The sequence below is a fragment of the Diadema antillarum genome, unplaced genomic scaffold (genome assembly GCF_040938485.1).
Source record: "Diadema antillarum isolate AM-2024a unplaced genomic scaffold, OU_Dant_1.0 seq00000524_RagTag, whole genome shotgun sequence".
NCBI classification, from domain to species: domain Eukaryota; kingdom Metazoa; phylum Echinodermata; class Echinoidea; order Diadematoida; family Diadematidae; genus Diadema; species Diadema antillarum.
In genome coordinates this window covers 88,397-113,873 of record NW_027271476.1, presented here as the reverse complement: position 1 = coordinate 113,873, position 25,477 = coordinate 88,397, and the positions used below count along the sequence as shown (strand labels likewise).

General features: G+C 39.4%; 1 protein-coding gene across 1 annotated transcript; it reads left to right on the top strand.

Moving 5' to 3' along the window:
* Positions 1–16,937: 16,937 nt before the first annotated feature.
* On the top strand, positions 16,938–25,261 carry LOC139734390 (type I iodothyronine deiodinase-like). Its single transcript, XM_071645177.1, has 5 exons — positions 16,938–16,964; positions 18,259–18,390; positions 21,334–21,531; positions 22,242–22,414; positions 24,850–25,261. Exons 1-5 carry the CDS (start codon positions 16,959–16,961, stop codon positions 25,100–25,102), a joined length of 762 nt encoding a protein of 253 aa, XP_071501278.1. The 5' UTR covers positions 16,938–16,958; the 3' UTR covers positions 25,103–25,261.
* The last annotated feature ends 216 nt before the right edge of the window (positions 25,262–25,477 follow it).

Genomic DNA, 25,477 nt, shown 5'->3' with positions numbered 1-25,477 from the left:
ATTCATTTGCTCGTATCTCTGTTGTTTAAGCTCAATATTATCCCAAATTCAGATATGTTGCAGTTTGAACATTTGCCTTTCAAGTCCATGTGATGGTTTTGAAATATGATGACGTCATCACACTAGAAATTGTGATTAAAGGTAAAGACTCAAAATCAGACAAGTTTACGTGTTATGTCTATGGGAGGTGATTTTTTTTTTTAAACCATGCATTGACTTGACAACGTTTAAGCACCTTTACCTCATCTGATTTTGCTCCATTTCCTCTGAAACATAAATATGTTGTAGTTTAGACAATAAGCTTTAGTAATCATGCATTTTATGTTTTCAAATCTCCTCATCAGGTTGACAATTTTGCAATTTAAAACTGAAAATGAGAATGCAATCTGTACGGAACGATTCCCAATTTTTCTTTGCAACTGTATATTGATCGAATCCACGCTGCCACTTGTGAGAAATTGAATAGCGCCATCACAAGTCGACACTGTCACAATAGTATTTACATTTAAGTTTTGCACTCGATCTTCAGGACAGCAATGTGGCATAATCTGTTAGCGCGCTGGTTCTTCATAACGCCATACCGGAAGGCGAGAGGTTCGACCCCCGCAGGACTTTTATCCGTTCTTTCTTCTTTTTTTTTCTCTCTTTTTTTTTCGGCAGTTCAGCTTTACTCCGATGTCATTTATCGTATTATTTTATCAAGTGTACGTAACCCGTGAACACGGCTGCTCTATTTCCCTTGCTTTGTATTGGAGTTTGGAGATTGGGTTTGCTTCAATAATTTTGTCACACTTAATGTTGTAAATTTCCCCTTGTTACAGTGTCCCGCTTGCCACGATTCGTTTTCTCTTTCCTTTTCTCTTCATTTGTTCTTGTTATACTGTAGCAGGATATTTAGGAACGTGTTCGTTTACATAACTAACATGAATGGGAACTGAATTAATTAACTCTAGTCCAGGTGCATGGCGTCTCGCTTATCTCTTTGGAATTCCAGGTTATTGTTTGACCAAATAACGGAGTTAAAGACAGGCAGGGAAGGAAGTGACTTGATATTGCTTCATAATGAGGAATTTCGGGCAACACCTTTCCAAGTGTAGTGATTATGACGGGGTTCTCTGTCGTTTATTTTCGTCATGGCTGTTTCACTAGTTAGCCATAGGTGATATTATGTTGCTGGCATCTGGGAGAATAGAACAGATCAGTACCAAACTGGAATAGCCCTATAAGCAATGTGGTAAGCGTTCAATTTTTTGCATCATCTTTCTTCTTTAAAGTCAATCACTACTGATCGAAATACGCAATATAATATGACACGTTCCACTGGTAGTTTAGGCAAAGGGAGTTAATGCATGATGCAATGATAAATGTGCTACCATTGATTTTAGAGACGTCATTGTGGTGTGGTACTGGTGATGGTAAGGGAACCATAGATTGCTTTTAAAGTAATGAGACAATCATTGGACCTTTGCATCAAGACCGTATTCCCATCTAGAATATAATGCATGTTCGTGCGGCGTTTTTTTTTTTAATCCTGACGTGGACATTTTTTTTTCTTGTTTTTAATTTAAGAATGTTATATCTAAATTTGTTTCTTTCCCCTAACATTTGTTTTTTGTTGAATATAGAGTTAGACGTTCCGTGATCGAGTAGAAGAGCAGCGATTTAGTTACAGTTTCAATGCATCTTGTTTACCATCTTCTCTGACATTAAATTGATGGTTTTTATATTTGACATTGTCTGTCTATTTGCCAGTTTATGCTCATAAACCACTGCTATAACAACTAATACATTTGCTTCACCTGTCACACGCAATGACATGGATTGCAGTTGTGCATGCAGTTTTCCTTTTGCCACCTCTCGTTTTTCTCTCCCCTTTTCCCTCACTTTGGTTTTGTTATACTGCAGATGGGAATGATTACAATAGCATAACCCAACTTAAAGTAGGAATGAGAACTGAATAAATTAACTCTGGGCCAGGTGTATATAGCGTCTCGCTCATCTCTTTGAAATTTCAGGTTGCCATTGTTCGACCAACGGAGTTGAAGACAGGCTTTATGTTGCTATAGAGGTATCTCGCGCCACATGAATGGAATGCATACGCTGTTTAGTATTAGTAATACACTTTTTCATGCCCATCCCTGCCAATAAAAGTGTGTTTGACGGGGTTCTGTGTCATTCTGCCTACGAGAAAGCAAAGTTTTATTTTCGCCATGGCTGTTTCTCTATGCGTAGCCGTGGGTGATGGGTGTTGTTGGCATCTGGGCAGTAAAGAACCGAGTATCATGCTATAATACCCCCCCCCCCCCCGTTAGGTTCTAAGCGTTCAATACGGTGATATATCTTTCTTCTTTATTATATCGATCACTGCTGATGGAATTACAGAATTATGTTATGACACGTTTCACTCAAAGCTTAAAAAACAAAGTTTATGCACGATACAAGTAATGGTGCATGAGTCCTATAGGCCATTGATTTTAGATGAGAAATTATGATATGCCTAAAGTAGTGGTGTCATTGATTAGGAATTAATGACACGATTAAGCACTCCTTCCACTTCTAACTGTCCCCTTTGAATGTGTGTCGATCACGTGAGATCGTCATAAATTATCATTCACGTATAAGCTTACGTTCAAAGTGTACTCTTAGTTGGAGGAGACCTATAGTTACATGGTTAAAGGTGATGTTTTGCCCTTTTCTCTTTAATTGAGGTATCACTTTCGTCCAGGATAAATCACATTCTCATGTAAACAGACTCACTTGCTCTATATCCCCTGTTTTGTATCGGATGCTTCATTGGTTTTACTGCTGGTAAATCTCACAGGCTTGTATATAGTTGTAAGAGCTCTCTGAACTGATCATTGTGATAGCAAGATTAGAGGGAGTCATATTGGTTATGTAAATAATGGTCAAAGGTCATGTTTTAAAAGGCCACTGTTAAAGCCAGGATGGTTATAAACACTTAATTGTCATGTTTTATTTGTACGTGCCGAGGATCACTTGGACCCCGTTTACAGTGCGAGGCTCGGCCGCGTTCGGTGTAAACGCGCAAAAGGCCAAATGCGGGGCCAAAATTGGCCTCGCATTAGGCCACGCTCTGGAGGTGGTCTCGGCCGCGGCCGAGCCGCGGTCGCGCCCGGCCTTTTTCTCAGTGTAAGCGCAAACTGGGCTAAATGCGCGGCCAATTTTAGTCTGGCTTCCAAACCCTCGCCTGTACTATTTCGCTATTCAGGATATTAACTACTTCAACGTCGAAAACTAGTATAGTTTAAGGTGGTTTTGTCCTGCAAAGGATTTTCTCCTTCGACAAAGGCCTTTGCCCGAACGGCGACTTCGTCGCCACGGAATTCAGTTGGCAAAGGATCTGAAAACCAGACAATACCAAATTGCGTTTGTTTAAAAGGGTAGAGCGCCACTACGACAAAATATTGAAAGGTTCGAATCAAAAGCGCGGCCGAGCCCGGCAGTGTAAACGGACTAAATTGCGGGGCTCGGCCTCGCAATTGAGGTTGTCCTTGATTGCAGCTCGGCCGCGGCTCGGCCCAGCCCCGCACCGTAAACGGGGTCTAAGTTTATGCACTGTAAGTACTCAAAAAGTCCGTAAATCGACTTAGTCGCACACGCACAGAATTTCCACTTAGTTTGTGTGACAGAAAAACAAATGTGATCTGAATAATGTAGGCCCAAAAAAGTTCAACTAAGTATCTCATTAGAACTTCAAGGTTCTGTATTACATTCTTTTCTTTGTCGATCACGGATGACCGACATCTGATGACCCCAAGCGTATCACCTAACTCGTCTTCAGTGTGACGAGTTTCATATCTCGTTTCTTTTTATTCTTCTTTCTTTCTGGACAATTTTGTGTCATCAATATCTCAAGAATGACATTACGGAATAACATGACATTTTCAGGGAACATGTCTCATGACAATATCTAGCCACAATAAGGTTTTCATGACAGTAACATATCTATGACGTCGTCTAGGCGCCATTTTGTGATTTTTGGACCATGTTACATGATCGATCATAACTTCATAACTAAAGGTCATTTCTGTATCATTTTTTGTGGACATAAAGTTCAGGTCACGTTCTATCTTACTTCTTTTGATGCTAATTACCTAGGACATCATTAAGTGCGCGTAAGCGCGCGTCAAAATTTTAAAAGGCTCAAAACAACTTTCCAATGGGAAATCTCGAAGTTTCAGACAATTTTATGCGTTTCAAACAATTTTGCGCGTGCGTGTCCGTCCGCGCATTTTCGCGCGCACAGCGCGTCAGCAACATGAAAATACACTTTTTTTGACAGATTTGGATTCCTGATACTTTGAGCAACAATATCCATTGATTTCTAATCGATTCCTACAAATAACAAAGCAATGCACTTGCGTCAAAGTTCAAATTTCGCGTGCGCGTCTATGTGCAAATATAGTGAAAAAACATGTCTTTGTTTATTTCGCCATAGCTCTTTAAAACGTCAGGTGACCCTATGTTTTTATTGCATATTACAAAAGCATATAAATTGGACATGACGTTTCAAGTATCATTATTTCCATAATTACATTATGACGTCATCATATCGTCATCTGAAATAAAAAAAGTGGAATTAATTTTTTTGAGGTACTGTTTCTGACATTCATTTGCTCGTATCTCTGTTGTTTAAGCTCAATATTATCCCAAATTCAGATATGTTGTACTTTGAACATTTGCCTTTCAAGTCCATGTCATGGTTTTGAAATTTGATGACGTCATCATGCTTTAAATTGTGTTTAAAGGTAAAGACGCAAAATCGGACAAGTTTACGTGTTATGTCTATGGGAGGTGATTTTTTTAGAAACCATGCATTGACTTGACAACGTTTAAGCACCTTTATCTCAGCTGATTTTGCTTCATTTCCTCTGAAACTTATTTATGTTGTAGCTGTGACAATAAGCTGCAGTAATCATGCATTTTATTCTTTGAAATCTCCTCATGAGGTTGACAATTTTGCAATTTAAAACTGAAAATGAGAATGGAATGCGGACCAAACGATTCCTGATTCATCTTTCACGTACATAAGCTTACGTTCCTCTAATTTTCTCGTCGAGACGTATGGCCGAGTGGTTAGAGGCGTCGTCTTAGAAACGTGAGGTTGCACACGTACGGGTTCGATCCTCACAAGAGCACGAAAGAAAATAATATTTTTTTTTTTTACTTTTTTTCTTCAATGGAGTACTACACCTTCGTCCATGTAGAAATCACGTTTGCATGTAAACACACCTATACGCACACACTCACACAGTATACCTTTGTTTTGCGTTGGAGACTGCATTACTTCGACTGCTGCAAAATTATAGTTTTGCAGGTTGGGCTTTTCAAACTGATATAGTATACTGTAACAAAATGAAATTTGTTCATATCAATTCAGTAACACAATGTAGTCGTGGTTACTTTGTGCTGATTTATACATGTAACAAGCTATACATTGTAAAAAAGGTATTCAGTCTTCTGTATTGATGATTATTTGTCAATTAGTGGTTTTTGTGGAGTTTCAGATAGTGATAAAAAGTATGGATGATAAGTGCAGCGATAATTCCTATAGTTAGTTCAAAGCTGTGTTACAGATGTTTGATACATACATTTAGCATTGTGTGTGTGTATATACGTGTGTATACAGGTTGGCCATATGACACATTCTAGACAATTACTCTTAATTGATTAGCAAACGTGATCAGCTATGGAACTGGATATGGTACTAATGTATGATGTTAATGATTCTGATTAAACTGTGACGAGTTTAAAGGGATAGCGTAACTGTGTGTAAAAATAAGGCAATTATAAGGATATTTTAGGGCAATTTGATAACCATGCCTATAATAATTTCATACAGGTACTAATGCCTGCCTCATATTCATGTGATAGATCGTCATGTCAATAGCAAACTGACAACGTACGATGAATGTGTTATATATTGAACAACTGTCTTTCAAGTCCATAACGTTCCCCATATTTTCCCGTCGAGACGTGTCGCCGAGTGGTTAAAGGCGACGTCTCAGAGACGTGAGGTTGCGGGTTTGAACCCCACAAGATCACGAAACAAAATAATTAGCTACTTTACTGTTTTTTTTCTTCAATTTTGTATTACATATTCGTCCATGTAGAAATCACGTTCGTATATAAACGCACCTATACACACACACAGACACACACACACGCCATATCCCTCTTTTTTGTGTGTTGGAGACCACATTGCTTCGACTGCAGCAACATTTTGCAGGTTGACTTTGTCAAACCGATCATAGTATGTAATGACGACGACTGAGGTGTTGTACTTTGAACAATTTTCTTTCAAGACGATGTCATTGTTTTGTAATTTGATGACGTCATTACACTGAAAATTGTGATTAAAGGCAAGGTATCAAAACCAGCCGATTATAGGTTTTATGTCTGCGGGACGTATTTTTCCCAAGTTGCCAGAAATGGCATAGCGACCTCAGTCGTTACAAGGCCGCTTTTCCGTCTAGCAATGCAATAGATGTTCACACGGCCACGTTAGTTGAGTGGGCATTGACTTTCCCCCCGTTATATCTATACATTGTTGTTGTTTTTTTGTCTTACCATTTCCGTGGATGACCCGTGGCCGAGTGGTTACAGAAACGGTTTCGCATGCACGCTCAATATAACTTCAAGGTGCCTATATCACATTCTTTTCTTTGTCGATCACAGATGACTGTCATCTGATGACCACAAGCGTATCACCTAACTCGTCCTCAATGTGACGAGTTTTCATGTCTCGTTAGGTGATACGCTATCAGCGTATCACCTATTGTGATTGTCAAAATCTCTCTTTATTTCTTTTTATTAGGTGATACGCTATCAGCGTATCACCTATTGTGATTGTCAAAATCTCTCTTTATTTCTTTTTATTCTTCTTTCTTTCTGGACAATTTTGTGTCATCAATATCTGAAGAATGACATTACGGAATAACATGACATTTTCAGGGAACATGTCTCATGACAAAATCTAGCCACAATAAGGTTTTCATGACAGTAACATATCTATGACGTCATCTAGGCGCCATTTTGTGATTTTCGGACCATGTTACATGATCGATCATAACTTCATATCTAAAGGTCATGTCTGTATCATTTTCGGCGGACATTAAGTTCAGGTCACGCTCTATCATACATTTTAATGCTAATTACCTAAGACATTATTACGCGCGCGTACGCGCGCGTCAAACTTTTAAAAGGCTCAAAACAACTTACCAATGGGAAATCTCGAAGTTTCAGACAATTTTAAGCGTTTCGCGCGTTCGCGTCCGTCCGCACATTTTCGCGCGTAGTGCGCGTAAGCAAACTGAAAATGCACATTTTTTGACAGATTTGGATTCCTGATACATTAAGTAACAATATCCATTGATTTCCGATCAATTTCGACCTATAACAAAGGAATGCGCTGGCGTCAAAGTTGAAATTTCGTGTTCGCGTCTATGTGGAAATATAGCGAAAAACATGTCTTTGTTTATTTCGCCATAGCTCTTTAAAACGTCAGGTGACCCTATGTTTTTATTGCATATTACAAAAGCATATGAATTGAAAATAACGTCTCAAGTATCAATATTTCCCTAAATACATTATGACGTCATCATATCATCATCTGAAATCAAAAAAGTGGAATTAATTTTTTTGAGGTACTGTTTCTGACATTCATTTGCTCGTATCTCTGTTGTTTAAGCTCAATATTATCCCAAATTCAGATATGTTGTACTTTGAACATTTGCCTTTTAAGTCCAAGTCATGGTTTTGAAATTTGATGACGTCATCATACCTTAAATTGTGATTAAAGGTAAAGATGCAAAATCGGACAAGTTTACGTGTATTGTCTATGGGAGGTGATTTTTTTTAAAACCATGCATTGACTTGACAACGTTTAAGCACCTTTATCTCAGCTGATTTTGCTTCATTTCCTCTGAAACTTAAGTATGTTGTAGCTGAGACAATAAGCTTCAGTAATCATGCATTTTATTTTTTGAAATCTCATCATCAGGTTGACAATTTTGCAGTTTAAAACTGAAAATGAGAATGGAATGTGGACAAAACGATTCCCGATTCAGCTTTCACATACATAAGTTTACGTTCCTCATATTTTCTCGCCGAGACGTATGGCCGAGTGGTTAAAGGCGACGTCTCAGAGACTTGAGGTTGCGGGTTCGAACCCCACAAGATCACGAAACAAAATACTTAGCTATTTTACTTTTTTTCTTCAATTTTGTATTACATATTCGTCCATGTAGAAATCACGTTCGTATATAAACGCACCTACACACACACACAGACACACAGACACACGCCATATCCCTCTTTTTTGTGTGTTGGAGACCACATTGCTTCGATTGCAGCAACATTTTGCAGGTTGACTTTGTCAAACCGATCATAGTATGTAATGACGACGACTGAGGTGTTGTACTTTGAACATTTGTCTTTCAAGACCATGTCATTGTTTTGTACTTTGATGACGTCATCACACTGAAAATTGTGATTAAAGGCAAGGTATCAAAACCAGCCGATTATAGGCTTTATGTCTACGGCGCGTATTTTTCCCAAGTTGCCAGAAATGGCATAGCGACATCAGTCGTTACAAGGCCGCATTTCCGTCTAGCAATGCAATACATGTTCACGCGGCCACGATTGTTGAGTGGGCATTGACTTTTTCCCCCTGTAATATCCATACATTTCTTTTTTGCCTTACCATTTCCGGGGATGTCCCGTGGCCGATTGGTTAGAGAAACGGTTTTGCATGCACGCTCAATATAACTTCAAGGTGCCTATATCACATTCTTTTCTTTGTCGATCACAGATGACCGACACCTGATGACCCCAAGCGTATCACCTAACTCGTCAGCGTGACGAGTTTCATATCTCGTTCTTCTTTCTTTCTGGACAATTTTGTGTCATCAATATCTCAAGAATGACATTACGGAATAACATGACATTTTCAGGGAACATGTCTCATGACAATATCTAGCCACAATAAGGTTTTCATGACAGTAACATATCTATGACGTCGTCTAGGCGCCATTTTGTGATTTTTGGACCATGTTACATGATCGATCATAACTTCATAACTAAAGGTCATTTCTGTATCATTTTTTGTGGACATAAAGTTCAGGTCACGTTCTATCTTACTTCTTTTGATGCTAATTACCTAGGACATCATTAAGTGCGCGTAAGCGCGCGTCAAAATTTTAAAAGGCTCAAAACAACTTTCCAATGGGAAATCTCGAAGTTTCAGACAATTTTATGCGTTTCAAACAATTTTGCGCGTGCGCGTCCGTCCGCGCATTTTCGCGCGCACAGCGCGTCAGCAACATGAAAATACACTTTTTTTGACAGATTTGGATTCCTGATACTTTGAGCAACAATATCCATTGATTTCTAATCGATTCCTACAAATAACAAAGCAATGCACTTGCGTCAAAGTTCAAATTTCGCGTGCGCGTCTATGTGCAAATATAGTGAAAAAACATGTCTTTGTTTATTTCGCCATAGCTCTTTAAAACGTCAGGTGACCCTATGTTTTTATTGCATATTACAAAAGCATATAAATTGGACATGACGTTTCAAGTATCATTATTTCCATAATTACATTATGACGTCATCATATCGTCATCTGAAATCAAAAAAGTGGAATTAATTTTTTTGAGGTACTGTTTCTGACATTCATTTGCTCGTATCTCTGTTGTTTAAGCTCAATATTATCCCAAATTCAGATATGTTGTACTTTGAACATTTGCCTTTCAAGTCCATGTCATGGTTTTGAAATTTGATGACGTCATCATGCTTTAAATTGTGTTTAAAGGTAAAGACGCAAAATCGGACAAGTTTACGTGTTATGTCTATGGGAGGTGATTTTTTTAGAAACCATGCATTGACTTGACAACGTTTAAGCACCTTTATCTCAGCTGATTTTGCTTCATTTCCTCTGAAACTTATTTATGTTGTAGCTGTGACAATAAGCTGCAGTAATCATGCATTTTATTCTTTGAAATCTCCTCATGAGGTTGACAATTTTGCAATTTAAAACTGAAAATGAGAATGGAATGCGGACCAAACGATTCCTGATTCATCTTTCACGTACATAAGCTTACGTTCCTCTAATTTTCTCGTCGAGACGTATGGTCGAGTGGTTAGAGGCGTCGTCTTAGAAACGTGAGGTTGCACACGTACGGGTTCGATCCTCACAAGAGCACGAAAGAAAATAATATATTTTTTTTACTTTTTTTCTTCAATAGAGTACTACACCTTCGTCCATGTAGAAATCACGTTTGCATGTAAACACACCTATACGCACACACTCACACAGTATACCTTTGTTTTGCGTTGGAGACTGCATTACTTCGACTGCTGCAAAATTATAGTTTTGCAGGTTGGGCTTTTCAAACTGATATAGTATACTGTCACAACATGAAATTTGTTCATATTAATTCAGTAACACAATGTAGTCGTGGTTACTTTGTGCTGATTTATACATGTAACAAGCTATACATTGTAAAAAAGGTATTCAGTCTTCTGTATTGATGATTATTTGTCAATTAGTGGTTTTTGTGGAGTTTCAGATAGTGATAAAAAGTATGGATGATAAGTGCAGCGATAATTCCTATAGTTAGTTCAAAGCTGTGTTACAGATGTTTGATACATACATTTAGCATTGTGTGTGTGTATATACGTGTGTATACAGGTTGGCCATATGACACATGCTAGACAATTACTCTTAATTGATTAGCAAACGTGATCAGCTATGGAACTGAATATGGTACTAATGTATGATGTTAATGATTCTGATTAAACTGTGACGAGTTTAAAGGGATAGCGTAACTGTGTGTAAAAATAAGGCAATTATAAGGATATTTTAGGGCAATTTGATAACCATGCCTATAATAATTTCATACAGGTACTAATGCCTGCCTCATATTCAAATGATAGATCGTCATGTCAATAGCAAACTGACAACGTACGATGAATGTGTTATATATTGAACAACTGTCTTTCAAGTCCATAACGTTCCCCATATTTTCCCGTCGAGACGTGTCGCCGAGTGGTTAAAGGCGACGTCTCAGAGACGTGAGGTTGCGGGTTCGAACCCCACAAGATCACGAAACAAAATAATTAGCTACTTTACTGTTTTTTTTTCTTCAATTTTGTATTACATATTCGTCCATGTAGAAATCACGTTCGTATATAAACGCACCTATACACACACACAGACACACACACACGCCATATCCCTCTTTTTTGTGTGTTGGAGACCACATTGCTTCGACTGCAGCAACATTTTGCAGGTTGACTTTGTCAAACCGATCATAGTATGTAATGACGACGACTGAGGTGTTGTACTTTGAACAATTTTCTTTCAAGACCATGTCATTGTTTTGTAATTTGATGACGTCATTACACTGAAAATTGTGATTAAAGGCAAGGTATCAAAACCAGCCGATTATAGGTTTTATGTCTGCGGGACGTATTTTTCCCAAGTTGCCAGAAATGGCATAGCGACCTCAGTCGTTACAAGGCCGCTTTTCCGTCTAGCAATGCAATAGATGTTCACACGGCCACGTTAGTTGAGTGGGCATTGACTTTCCCCCCGTTATATCTATACATTGTTGTTGTTTTTTTGTCTTACCATTTCCGTGGATGACCCGTGGTCGAGTGGTTACAGATACGGTTTCGCATGCACGCTCAATATAACTTCAAGGTGCCTATATCACATTCTTTTCTTTGTCGATCACAGATGACTGTCATCTCATGACCACAAGCGTATCACCTAACTCGTCCTCAATGTGACGAGTTTTCATGTCTCGTTTCAGGTTATATTTTCTTTTTAAATAAGGCATTAAACACTATTCATCAGCTATCACTACAGATTGTTTGCGCCTTAAAAAGTGAACACGCTAAGACCATGGTCTCATGTTTTAAAGAATAAATTGAATTTAATCAAATTATTGATTCCAGGACTCCATCTACTGTGGGAAAAGGCCGGCTTTCATTTCTTTTTTTTTTTTCTTTTTTTTTGGAAAAGCGCGAAAGTCGAAAAGCTGTGCCAAATGCAAGGCCGGCCGATTCGTGTTGGAAATAGCCGCTTCTTGTAGTTTCATGTAGCAACCGCCAATCAGAAAGAAGCGTTATCGCTATGACGACTACTTGCTATCCAAGCAAGTTTCTATGAAGTTGAATCATCTGCAGGTCAGCCATATTATCATCTTTTGGGGGAGCTAGGGGGTGGGGTGGCTGTTTAACTCGGCAGATTCACGTTATTCGCCTGATGTCCTTATTATAGACAACATAATATTTACCTAGACTCCGCCCTCTTATTAGTCCATGGGCCAAGGCTCGAAAAATGGGTTGTTGGTACCACCTGAGGTGGCAAAACCTTTTTGGTGTCATTTTGTTTGTCAGGGCATAGATATGCTTATCAAGCTCTGATAGCATTTGCAAATGAGTAGCTTAGTCATAATAAATGAATTTTTAACCAATTTGGTCTCGTTGTTATATCCCTATACTTCTGAATCGAAACTAACCGCTATACAAAGAAGAGCACTATCTTCTGTATGTTCACAGGTGTTCTGTTGTAAACGCGGTGCGCTTAGTCTCTATTGAAGGCAGCGAAGGGAATATCCAAAGGGTTATGATGTCCACAGCTGTCACGCTGTGCGCTTAGTCTTTATCTAGACCAGTATACCCTTATCATATCTAAAGTTCCTCATAAAGGGATTATCTATACTGTTTTTATACTACCCTCTCAACAAATACATCAGTTTTAAACAAAAATCACCCTGTTCATTTACAGTATTATTCATTATAATGTATTTTGGGGTACCGGTACATTGTTTTTGAATTATCTTTTATTGTTGGATGGAAATAAAGCGACATTGGCGTGGTGTTAGCGTTTCCACAGTAGCGTTTTCACCGGAAAATGATAAATGATTGAAAAATACGATAAAATTCACGAGGAATTTATTGCTTTTGTTGTTGTTGTTGCTTTTAGATAAAAGGATACACACTGTATCATAAGCTTTGGCTATTCCCTTCGCCGTCTTGAATAAAGACTAAGCGCTGTGAACATCGTAACCCTTTGGATATTCCCTTCGCTGCCTGGAATAAAGACTAAGCGCACCGCGTTTACAACAGAACACCTGTGAACATACAGAAGATAGTGCTCTTCTTTGTATAGCGGTTAGTTTCGATTCAGAAGTACAGGGATACAACAACGAGACCAAATTGGTTAAAAATTCATTTATTATGACTAAGCTACTCATTTGGAAATGCTATCATAGCTTGATAAGCATATCTATGATCGACAAACAAAATGACACCAAAAAGGTTTTGCCACCTCAGACGGTACCTATATCTGGCCTGGCCCATGGACTATAAAATTATGTCAATAGTTCATGTTCAAGTAAAGAAAGATAAGTGCAACACACTATTATGACAAAGTTCGTTGAGTTGAGATCAAAAACAACTGTCCGCAAACTAAGAGTCGTATAGTTTAAAATAAGAAACGTATAGGGTGTACATCTTCCTGTGAACACGAATGCCAAAGCTAAGTTCTAGGTTTACTTCTGATATTTCATGAGGGAAAAGGAGTTATATCTATCTTTTGTCATCCTTGCGCGTAACCTATGAAATGTAAAATATTTGTTCACAGTCAACATGTTGCATCAATCACTGTATACGTGTATTTGGTTTGGCGTACGATATGTGATTACAAGTATTGACATTCGTCAATTTCACGATATTATTTACTGTTCTTGGAGTTTTTCTGGAAACTAAAGTGAAAAACAAATGAAGACCTTCCTCGGATACAGACCAGTCTTTAAATAGCTTATTACACTATTCCTTTTTTCTCGTGACCTCACACACAAACGATTTTAGGTCTAAACAGAATGAGATACGTGGTCGCATAGTATTTTGGAATTCCCGACAAAGCTTCATATTGATGCTACTTACGACAAGAACGCATCTTTATAATCATGCACATCATTAAAAAAAAAAAAATGGAAGGCATCAAACGGTATCAAGGATTCCATGCCAGCTAGACGACTCAATAAAGACCGGTCGTACCGCTCTGCAGGCCCGCGCGTTTCTAATTCTGACCCCCCCCCCAACAATCCTTCATGCATGTATGCATGTTGAATACGGGCTTGCTCTGTAGTATAGTCACATTTTATGCATGCTTTGTTGACAAACGTTGCCCTTGATAACCACATTGACGGAGACTTGTCCTACATGTCCTACATGTCCCACCTTGCAACAACTGAGTGAATTCCTGTTTCTATGGAACTTTACAATGGGAGGGAGATGAATGAAATGCTTCATTACTTACTGCAGGAAAAGGAGCATCCATAAATTGTAATACATTACAGAAACCGTCTATTCGAACTCACCCCCTTCCAAATCAACACAGTGCAGGAAGGAATATTACATATCTATATGGATATTCAAGCCTTCAACATTACGTTGAAAGCTAAAGGCACTTCAAAAGGCCGGGGAGGGAGAGAGGGGAAGAGAGAAGGAGGGAGAGGGAGAGACAGAGGGGAAGAGATAGATTGCAATAAAACGGAACAACATTGCATGACGTGCCAACTGAATGAATTCGTGGGAATGCGACCGAGGTAAAGTGTGTGTATGAGCATGCACAAGTGAATACTAGTAAGCGAATCAGACGTGGTCAACTTGACTTGAGGCGCTGGTAAGTAGGCTCTTCGACCAGTATAGAGGTCAATGAGTAAGCTCGATCACTCTGAAAAAAATAAAAACCATGGTGAAATCTGATCGCTCCTGATTCAGAACGTTGTTTTTGTTTTTGTTTTTGTTTTCGTCGCCTTGACATTGTCTTGACTTACAAAGGACGGGGTTCACCCCTGACTCGAAGGTCACTGCAGCAGGGAAACGTTGAGGACGGAATAGGGTATACACGGTACTAGTTATCTACGGCAAGCACGCCACAGAATGTGGCATTCGATCGAATTCAGTGTGCTAGCTGTGCTGTACGTATGGGGGAATAGTCGACTTTGACCTGCAGTTGGTCTATAGTTGATTGTGAGACAGATTGTTAGTTTATGGCTGTGGCTGGCCAGGATATGTCGTGTAATGTCTGTGTATGAATTAACTGGTGTAAAGCATTATCAACATAATTCAACTACAATTAAAGTCATCTGTCTAATTATTAATAGCTGCTCTATTTGAAAGAATTGAAACTTGCGCCATATATCTCACAATGCAATTTGAGCTTGTGTTGTCATTACTTTTCAAAGTGTGAAATACTATTAAATTTGAAGCATACCTATTGTGATGCCGTTTCTGATGATAGTAAGTTGTGCATAGTTTACCGAGAAAGAACGAGAAATAATAACCACATGTTAATCAGGGCCCGAATGGGCAGGGGAGATAGAGGATGGCATTAAGTAATGCCCTGCGTATACACCAGACCTTCATTGCTATTTTGAGTCCATCGCATCAACGATTCACTGGATATGGGAAACTGACTAACAGACGGGTCGGTCACCTTCCAGTCGTTCATATTATGTGAAATGCAAACTATTTCACACTGCGCGACTTCATCGTACAAAACCGGCTCGTTATATTTTCGTTGCTCCTGCACGAAGCTTCGAGCTATGTGACCGATCAGGGAGAGGTTCCCCTCCCCCCCCCCCCCCCCCCCCCCCTCGTTGGCGGATTTGGGAGGGGGGGGGGCACCGGGCGCGAGCCCCCTTTGATTTTTTTTTTTATAAAAGAAATGAAATGAAAAAATGAAAGCATAGAGGCGTGTGCGACCCTCTTTATTTTTTGCAGAGAAAGGCACCAGAAAATTGCGCTGAAGCCTTGTTTATGTTCTGCTTTGTTTTGTTTTGTGTTTTGTTTGTCAAGCGATGAAACTCGGAAGTGGGAAAGTCGCGATTTTTTTTTGCGCCCCTCCCCTCTTTTACGGAATTCCTTGATCCGCCCCTGCCCCCGCCCCTGCCCCCCCCCCCCCCCCGTACATTTTAAGAAAGCACTGAAGTTCTAAAGTACGTGTTGGCCTATACACGCAGAGACAAACACTCATGACATCATTCACGTTGCAGTCCACCAAATAAACAGCACGTAGGGCTTCCTGAACTCCGGAGGACAAGGTACAATATCACTCAGTGTCTTTGTGTGTATGGAAGTGAGTGTATATCTATTCGTTTGTCAGAAATATGCATTATAACTCACGCACAAGACCTATCTTGCAGCTTTTAACGAATACCTTGAGAGAAATTCCTTGCTCTGATTTTCCCACCATTTCTTTGTAAAGCGTTATGGAACCAGTTTAATATTATGATTATACATGTATAATTGTTATTATCATTATTGCTATCATTATCATCATTATTATCATCATTTTCATTAATATTGTTATTGTTGTTATTATTGCTACCATTTTCTTCATTATCATATCATTTTCATTAAGAATTATAATCATTTTCACAACTATTATAAAATCAACTTAGTATATAGTTCATGAGTATACCTATAATGCATGGATGTAAAATCACATACTTTGTCATTGTCTGTTGAGTGGATAGAGAGATACTGTGTAGAGAAAAGGAGACTTCAAAATGGAAATATGACGAAAGAATGCCCCGTTTGAGTTGTCTGCCAGTGACAAAGGCTTCCTGACCTTTTCCATCAGGGGAACTCCAGCAGGAAACATGACCGACTCCAGCCCTAATGACACGGGATGGAGGGACGTGCCGAACGGGGACCACGGCTCGATAGAGCGCGCACCTGGCGGCGAACGTCCAGGACCCGCTACAATGGGGCCTCCTTTCAGGAGATTTTTCGGCGAGCCCGAGGTCGCACTCGCGGTCGTCCGAGAGCACCTGAAGCTCATGAATTCGGACGTGATTCAAAAGCTGTATGACGAGAAGATGGTATTCACCGATGCAGATGTCTTGGTGAAGATGCAGGTAAGTTTACAGTGAAAGATTTCAGAGCGACACTAATTTTCAACAAACTTTATTAAGGGGAGATGCAACTTTGAAATAGGGCCTATTGAATGAATGCAGCAAAGTTGATGAAGACATCAGTGAAAAAATCAGGAAAATTGGACAATCCGATCAGAAGTTATGAATTTTTGAAGTTTTGGTGACAAGATCGCTGGATCAGAAGTTTACTACAGATCATAACAACACATTATGCACTTCAATATTAAGAAAATATAAAGAAAATTCAACGGTTTTTCACTTTTCGCCCATAATAAAAGAGCACTAGACTTATCTCTCTCAGAAAGTAGGACGAATGATATTACCCTTTACATCATATCAGTAGCAAGTCTAGGGAATGTGTAGGCCTACTTTTCATATGAAATGATGTTTTGTTAAATTGATTCATTGTTTCGTTTGAAGAGAAGGGTTGTCTTGGTAATGCCGGGTAATGTCGGGGTAATTACCTTGGCTGGCTAGGGAAGAATTTGACAAAAGTTACAGCGACGACGTATTTTTGGCGCAGTACTCATAAAAGACCCCCGTCACACCATCAATACAGTGTCCCCTGGTCCACTTATACACGTATACACTTTCAGTTGTGAAGGTATGTAAGTTACTTAGAATGATGACGTGTTGATTATTATTTTCACGACGAGTTCATTCATTCATGCATTTTATTTCTTACCTTCCATTTTCAAGGAAAACATGTAAATATCTATGAAGTTTTTCGAAAATTTAGTGCATTGACATTACGTGATTATGTACAATAAACGAAATTTAGAATGCAAGTAATAAGAAAGATAGAAAAAGCAAAAACATTTGTGCATGGACATGTTTGATTAACTTATCAGAATGGTGGAATGGATGAATGAATAAATGAATGAATAAATAATCAATTTATTGAATTAATAAGGTTTCCATTTGACGTGACAAGGGGTTTGTTCCTAGTTTCTTTCTTAGTTTATTTCTTTCTGTCCTCATTCTGATGTGGTATTTACTTATCATATAGGGTAGTAACTACTAGTATTACTATATAACAGTATGAGCTACTATGATTGTCTGTGTGCATACGCAGTGTACATGTATGTCTGATTGAATTATATAGGGCCTATTTGGATGTTCTTGCGATCACCATCATTAACGGTATATAAATACAGTCTGTACTACTGTTATCGACTGCAGATATTCTTTATTCTGTTTTCATTAAACTTGTTTCTCATACATCATTCCTTTTACTTGAATTACTTTGTATGTTCCCATCCCATCTGTGCATCAGGAAGTTCAAACTACGCATGCGCAGATGGCATTGGAGGCAGCTGGGTTGGGTCACCTCCGGGATCTCTTCGGCCCGGGAAAAATAACGTGCATGGAGGAGGCTATGTTCATGGGGTACGGGGACTGCCCCGAGGTAAGATCCGTCCAGAGTACAACTAGTCGCCGCCGATTAGTGGCGCTGTTGTAAATGTATTTTGTGCTTGTCGTGTAGGCCCTAGTTGTTGTTTGTTCGTTGTTGTTTTTTCGGCTGTTTATTTAAGAATCTTCTTGTTTTTCCTCCTAGATATGAGTCATAGTTCCCGTCTACGTAATATCTTTTTTTTTTTCTTGTTGATGATGTGGATTGGTTGTTGATATCATTGTGGGGGTAGCTGTTGAAGTTGCAGTTGTGGTTTTGCCACTGATATCAAATTGGTGTTGCTGTTGTTGTTAATATTCTTATTTTCGGCGTTTCTGGTGGAGCTGCGGTTGTTGTGTTTTATTTCAATCAATGAGGTTAACAGTCATTGCTAATATGATCAGTGAGCGAGACGCTTTGTTCTGAATAGGAATAATAGTGACAATGATAATTATGGTAATGACAACAATGGCAACAAATAATGATAAATGATGATGATGATGATGATTATAACAATTGTTATTATTATTATCATTATCATTAGCATTAGCATTATTGTTACAATTATGATAATTCTAATAAGCAGAAGAAAAAGAAGAAAAAGAAAAAGTAAAAAAAAAGTAAAGGGTGCCCTGAGTATATAGGCCATGTGTTGTGGCTTGCTGGAGTGTATCTGCTAGCACTGTCTGACTATAAAAGTTAACATTAATGAAAAGTAAAGATATAAACAATCGAAAAATTAAATAGATAGAGACAGATAGGGAAACACGAGAATAAATTAAAAAAAAATAACGAAAGAAAAAAAAGAGAGAACTGAATACAGACAGACAAAAAAAAGGGGGTTTTGAGTGACGTGACGTCTCCGACAATGTTTGGCTCATTTAAAAAGAAAAAAAAAACACCTTCCCACAACTATGGAAATCTCCCTTGGTAGCCATATTGCATTGTGTAACACTTCACCCATACGCAATGCTCACCACCTACATGCATGTAAGTAGACAGTAGAGGAGTACACGCATGAAATCAGTCTGGCCTAATCGTTGTCTGGAGCGCTCTGTTTTGACAACAAATAGAGAAAAATAAAAACAAATATCGAGGAAGAGACGTTTGCGGTGACAGTCCTTGAAAGAACTGTTGTTGGACAAAAGAAGACACTAGAAAGAGAAACGTGAAGGAGGGAAGCGTGTTAGTAAGGCAAATAGTGACAGTCGAAAGGGCATCGGTGAGCTAGACGTTGAGATTGCCGCATAAAATGGAGACAGGAGCATGGAAGGCAGGGACAATTGTTAGGAAGATTAGAGCGAGGATCAGTTAAAGTGTTCGAAAGTTGGTGGGTTGCTTAAGATTAACCAGAAAGAAGGGAGGAAAAGGGGAGGGAGAAAGTTGTAAAATCAGGGAGACATGAGAGAAAAGTGAGAAAGATGTGAAATCCGTTTCTGTGTTGTGTATCACAAAATGAAGTGAGAAAAAACGTAGCGGGTAATTAATTGAGAACGCGAAGTAAAGTTTATGAAAAAGTAAGAAAGGAGGGGTGGATCTAGAGAAGGGCTTCTATTGAAAAGAATTGTGGGACGGAAGAAAGAATAATGATTGAAAAAAAAATCTTGGGGACAATACTTTTCTTTGGAGCCGCAAAACACGTTGGAACTTTGAGGTATAGTATGCTCGGCACACGTGTATTTAAAGACGGAGTGACACTTGTAGACAAAAAACAAGCAAACAAACAAACAAACCCTACGAACAAAACAAAACAAAGCTGGAGGTCATTATTGGCAGTTCTAATTCAGTTACGAAACTTGTGCTGTGTCATTGAGAGTAACCAACACAGAAATATCCACCTGCCAGCATATATGTGATATTATATAACAAGTTTTTTTTTTAACTATTTCTCTGAAACGGCAATGTACCAGCATCTTGCCACGCGATCACATGACATAATTTTACTACTGAGTATGCAATGAAATGTAAAATTGCACCGCATAGTACTGAGTCGTATAATAATGATAATGAAAAATCGTCATGGGCTGAATGTGGAATAAGGGGGGGGGGGGGAGGGGGAGGGAGACGATTCGCATGTCAAATTCATGCATGTTTCTTATACATTCTGTTGAAGAAAGAAAGTGAAAATAAAGTTTGAATTGAATTGAATTGAATTGAATTGAATTGAATAAACAAACGGAGAATGTCTGTAAGTGTAATTGTTTTGAAACCGCGGTTGTTTGTTTTGCCCTGGGCCCTGTTTCATAAAGCTGTTCGTAAAGTTACTAACAACTTACGAGCGACTGGTGATCAGTTCTTATGCTTAATTATGGAAATTCTGATAAGTATAGCACATCAAAACTGATCACCAGTCGCTCGCAAGTTGTTCGTAACTCTACGAACACCTTTATGAAACCACCCCCCCCCCCCCCGGTTTGTTTAGTCGTGTCTTCTTTACTTCCTTTTTGCATGGTGCCACAACGATCAAACCCTCATGTCGAAATCGGGTCTTGAACGAACCTTATGACAAATTCGCTGAGTTTGTGTTGTTATCTTTCGGAAAATATCTTCTGCATTTTAGTGCGTATATGGTTTGCTTATTATCTCCTAGAATCTTCTCTGTGCATGCTCCATCAGCAACTTCTAGAGACAGACTTGATCTACATTGCTCAATAAAGGGAATAAAAAAAGAGAAAAACAAAAGGTGTCAACATAACTCCCTTTGCTGTTTTATATACAACCTTGTAAAAACAAAGAGCATATCAACGGACGAAGTAGAAAGGACTGAACGACAGAGAGGCCGAAATTAACAAACTGCGCCAATAATTGTATTCAGGAAAACATGTTGCGTTTATGAATTATTTATGATTTTTGTAGGAAATGGAAAAAATAAATGTAATGGAATAAAATGATATGAATACAGATTCAATATGGTTTAACTGCTTCAACAACACCTAATGTTACATATTATTTCTTCAGGTTCTGAAAGCGGCAGCTTACGTCTTTCTTGACGAAGGAGCCTTTCCGCCATGTAAAGGGGTCAGTGTCGGCGACGTCCTACCCAACGTGGAGCTCGTAACCCTGGGCGGAACCAAGAGATACCTGCACGATCTCCACATCAACAAAGAGCGCCCTCTCATGATTCTTGCTTCTTCATCTTCTTGACCCCCGCTCAGGGTAAGGACTGTTCCGTTTTCTAGGCCTCATCATGCATAATCATCACAGCAACATCAAAATGAATGAAACAGCTGTAGTGTCATTCTCAAGTCCATCATCAGATAGAGAAAAATAAACCTTTTCCAGGACCATTAATACTTTCTTGTAACACAACAGGCAATCTTCTGGAAGTTATGATTAAAAGATATTCCGTGTTTTTTATCATTCTCTCTCTCTCTCTTTAGGAGCTTTAATCGCAAATATCTTAACTTTCAAAGAATGGTGAAAGCTCGTTTTGCGATAATGGTAAAGATAACATCATGTAGTGATATCATATAGTAACATGCCATGTAAACTGCAGATATCTCTCACATCAAACTGCACAATCAGTCCTGGCTTGTGCGGAGATCTTTCATTTACTTATGATACAAACCAGGTAGAACAAAACAAATCAAACTGGAATTACAATCTCAAGTAAGCAAAGCAATGATGGAGGGACAGGCCAGTCTTGTGCAAAAAAAAAAGTCAAAGACTTTTACAAACTGCGAACGAAACAAATAATGACGTTGATACCACAGGTGTACTTTTTCATGATAACAAACTTTGATAACTACTAAATGCTGTGCTTAAAGATAATGAGGTTGTAATAGTTACACCAATAGTCAAGAGTTGGCTCAGCCGAATTTGACTTACTCGCTGCTCATTTTCATTGATGATTATTATGTACACAGGCCTGCGTAGTAGGCGGCACGCTGGCGGCTCTCGCCCGTGACTTCCGAAATCAGGCCGACTTCCTTGTCGTCTACTTGGCCGAGGCTCATCCCAAAGGCCGCTGGATGATGGGGCACAACGTGAGCTCCACGCAACAACACAAATCCCTGGAGGACAGAATCGCTGCCGCCAAGTGAGTAACGGGGGAAATGCCCTGATAGAGGGAAATTTCCCAATGTGATTTATTTCTACATGTAGTCATCGTCTTCTCCCAGTCATTTTCATATATATATATATATATATATATATATATATATATGCAGCCTTCATTCAGGGGAATTCATTTTCATGTGGTGATGATTCGTTGTTTAAAAGGTGGAATTACTTGTTTTGTCATTACAAAAATCCATGTTCTTTATTTGTCCCTACGTGGTTAATTAAGGGCAAGCAAAAACAGGTGTCTCATTGAGGTCCATGTCATAATGATCTTAACGCATTATAGTAATAATAATAATATCAATGATAATAATAATAATTTCCAACGAAAATCTTATAGACATTCGAATGTAAAAACTGCGCAAAATCAAAAAAGTTATGTCATAATATATTCTGCTTATAGAGATTAATCATCATCTGATTCAAATTCCGTTATGTGGCTGGTATCAATTCACTGATATCAAGTTTATAATTTCAGTGTAACTTGTGCCGTTCTCTTCATGTGATTTTCTGTTTATGAAAAGTCAACCTGAGCAGGATTTTTGTTTTGTTTTACGTGTCACACTAAGCGCTGCAGTATTGCGTCACTAAACAACGTGGTGATTATTGTTGGGCGTTTTTTTTTTTCTGTTTCATTCGTTAGACAATTTTCTACTCGGTACCAGTAAATATACATAATGTGTGCTTCTGTTACATTATGTCTAGATTGGGGTTCAAGGTCGATCGAGTGCTATTTTGAGTATACGGAAGAGCAATCAAAATGAAATATGGATAAGATGCGTTCCGAGGAATCATATGGAGAATATCCCCGGTTTTTATAGTTTTAAGATAAGACCCATTGCCTTCACCTACTAACTTTATTTTTTTTCTGTCACATTGTCCTATCATATTAATTTTGTTCGCGTTATTGTCACATTTTATGTATGCATGTTTTGTTGAGTGAAAATGAGTGAGTAAAGGAATGGTCATGATTATGTAAGCAAGTACGGGTCGTGTTTATGAGGTCACGTTCGCCACACTTGGTGAACCACTGCTGCGGACTAAACTGGTGGTTATTACCGCCCATAAACGCAGGTTGCAAACAAAGACACGCTTTCAGCAAGCAAAGTAATGGTTTTCTATGAGATGTGCTGGCTTGATTACTTGAACATTTTTTATCTGATCGATGCATTTTTGTGGATGTACGATGATCGCTGTACGACCTTCTGCTCCTAGCCTTGTAACAATCCCTCAATCCATCAGACAAGCCCTTATCATTATTTATTTGTTATCATAAACGACTTGTGCGGGGCTCCTTGCCTTCTCTTGTTACCTCGCTTTTTTGTTTTTTATTTTTGCAGCTAGGGTGTTGTTGTCTTTTGTGTCTTAAGAGATTTTCACAACTGAGACCGCCGTTGACCAACGGTATGGAGCCGAGTCCTCGCGTCCCGTTATGCGCAGGCTACATACCGGTAGTTTGTTCGCCTTGTATAGTACGCTGCAAAACTCTGTCTGAAGTGCCTGTGAGTGTCACTCAAGCAGGTATCTCCCCAACTTTGAGACGAGGTGGCGATCTGGTGGCCACTCAGGTCTTAGTCCACTGCCTGGACTGCCTTCGTATACGGTGTGTACTAGCATGGTCTATGGTACTAGCAATATCGCACACGGAAGTGTCGTCGTTGAGGGCGGTGTAATATAAGGAGAGACCCCCCGAACAGTTTGTGGACTCGCGCGATGCGTGGACTGTCGCGACCGAGAAGACTTCGCGCTACCGCCAATGAGGGCGTATGAGAGAGTGATAAAAAAGAAAAGAGTCCCGTATCGGGACTACTCAGGCCTCCGCGACGTCTCCGCAACGTCTCATGGAGTCTCTTGGGAGTCACGAGAGACAGTTGAACATTTTTTTAAAGACATCTTCTTGTTTCCAACTGGTCTCGGAGACGTCTCCGCGACGTATCCATCAGTGGCGGCCATATCTCGCGGAGGCAAATTTTGTCCGCGTCTCTGAGACGTCTCGTAACGTTGCGGAGACCCATGGTGACATACAAGCGACGATGTGGAGACGTCGCGGAGACGTTTCCGCAACTTCTGGGCGAATAAGTATTCATCATCTTGTGTGGAAACGTCTCGAACGTCGCCGTGGAGTAGCATTCTTGGATGAGAGCGTATAAGCCATATTTTGGTCTTTCCACTCGCACGACCGCCGCGACTCCGTCTCCTCCAGTGAGATAAGCGCTTAACCATCTGCATGTCACGTTAATTACCTGCCCACATAAGTGTGTGTGTTAAATTTGTGCCTATTTGACTTATTAGCACAGAAAGGGTTAAAAGCTCGACTGCCACCTCAAACCAACCTCAAGTGTCAGTGTCGAAACAAGTATGCTAACAAACAAACCTGCCACGATTCTAGTGTGTTATCTCATTTCTCTCCAGGGATCTCCTTGACTTGGACAGCTCCTGTTTGACTGATGACGTCACTGACACCTCCAAATTTCGCCTCCTGGTCGATAGGATGGACAACACCTTCTCCAAGGTGTTCAACGCCCATCCCGACAAGGTGTTCTTCGTGCAGAACGGGAAGCTGTCGTACGTGGGCAATGACGTCGCCGTCCAGCTTCAAACTCCGAAGCGACTCATGACTCACGAGGCACGGCAGTGGTTGGAGGAGAATGTCGCTAAAAAGTAGAAATCCGATAAAAGTATGACACACAAATACACACATTCACACATCTGTTTGATTGAGCTTTAGATCTTGAACAATACTTTGGAGAAGTTATACATTTTACCATACGGATACACTGATATGCTTTATGTGCCACATGACACAACCGTTGTAAGAATCGCTTTCTCCATTAGTGACACCCTTCTCTGGAACAACCTCCCTACTCATATTCGGTACTCTACCTCTATTGACATTTTCAAAAGGAAACTCATCCCCACTCATTTGGGGAGAAATGTCGGTGATTGTGTAATTAATGCATTATTTACAGCTGATCTACAAGATCGCTTTTCTTGTTAATTGTAAACGCTTGGAGACACTTTGGTCATAAGGGCTATATGA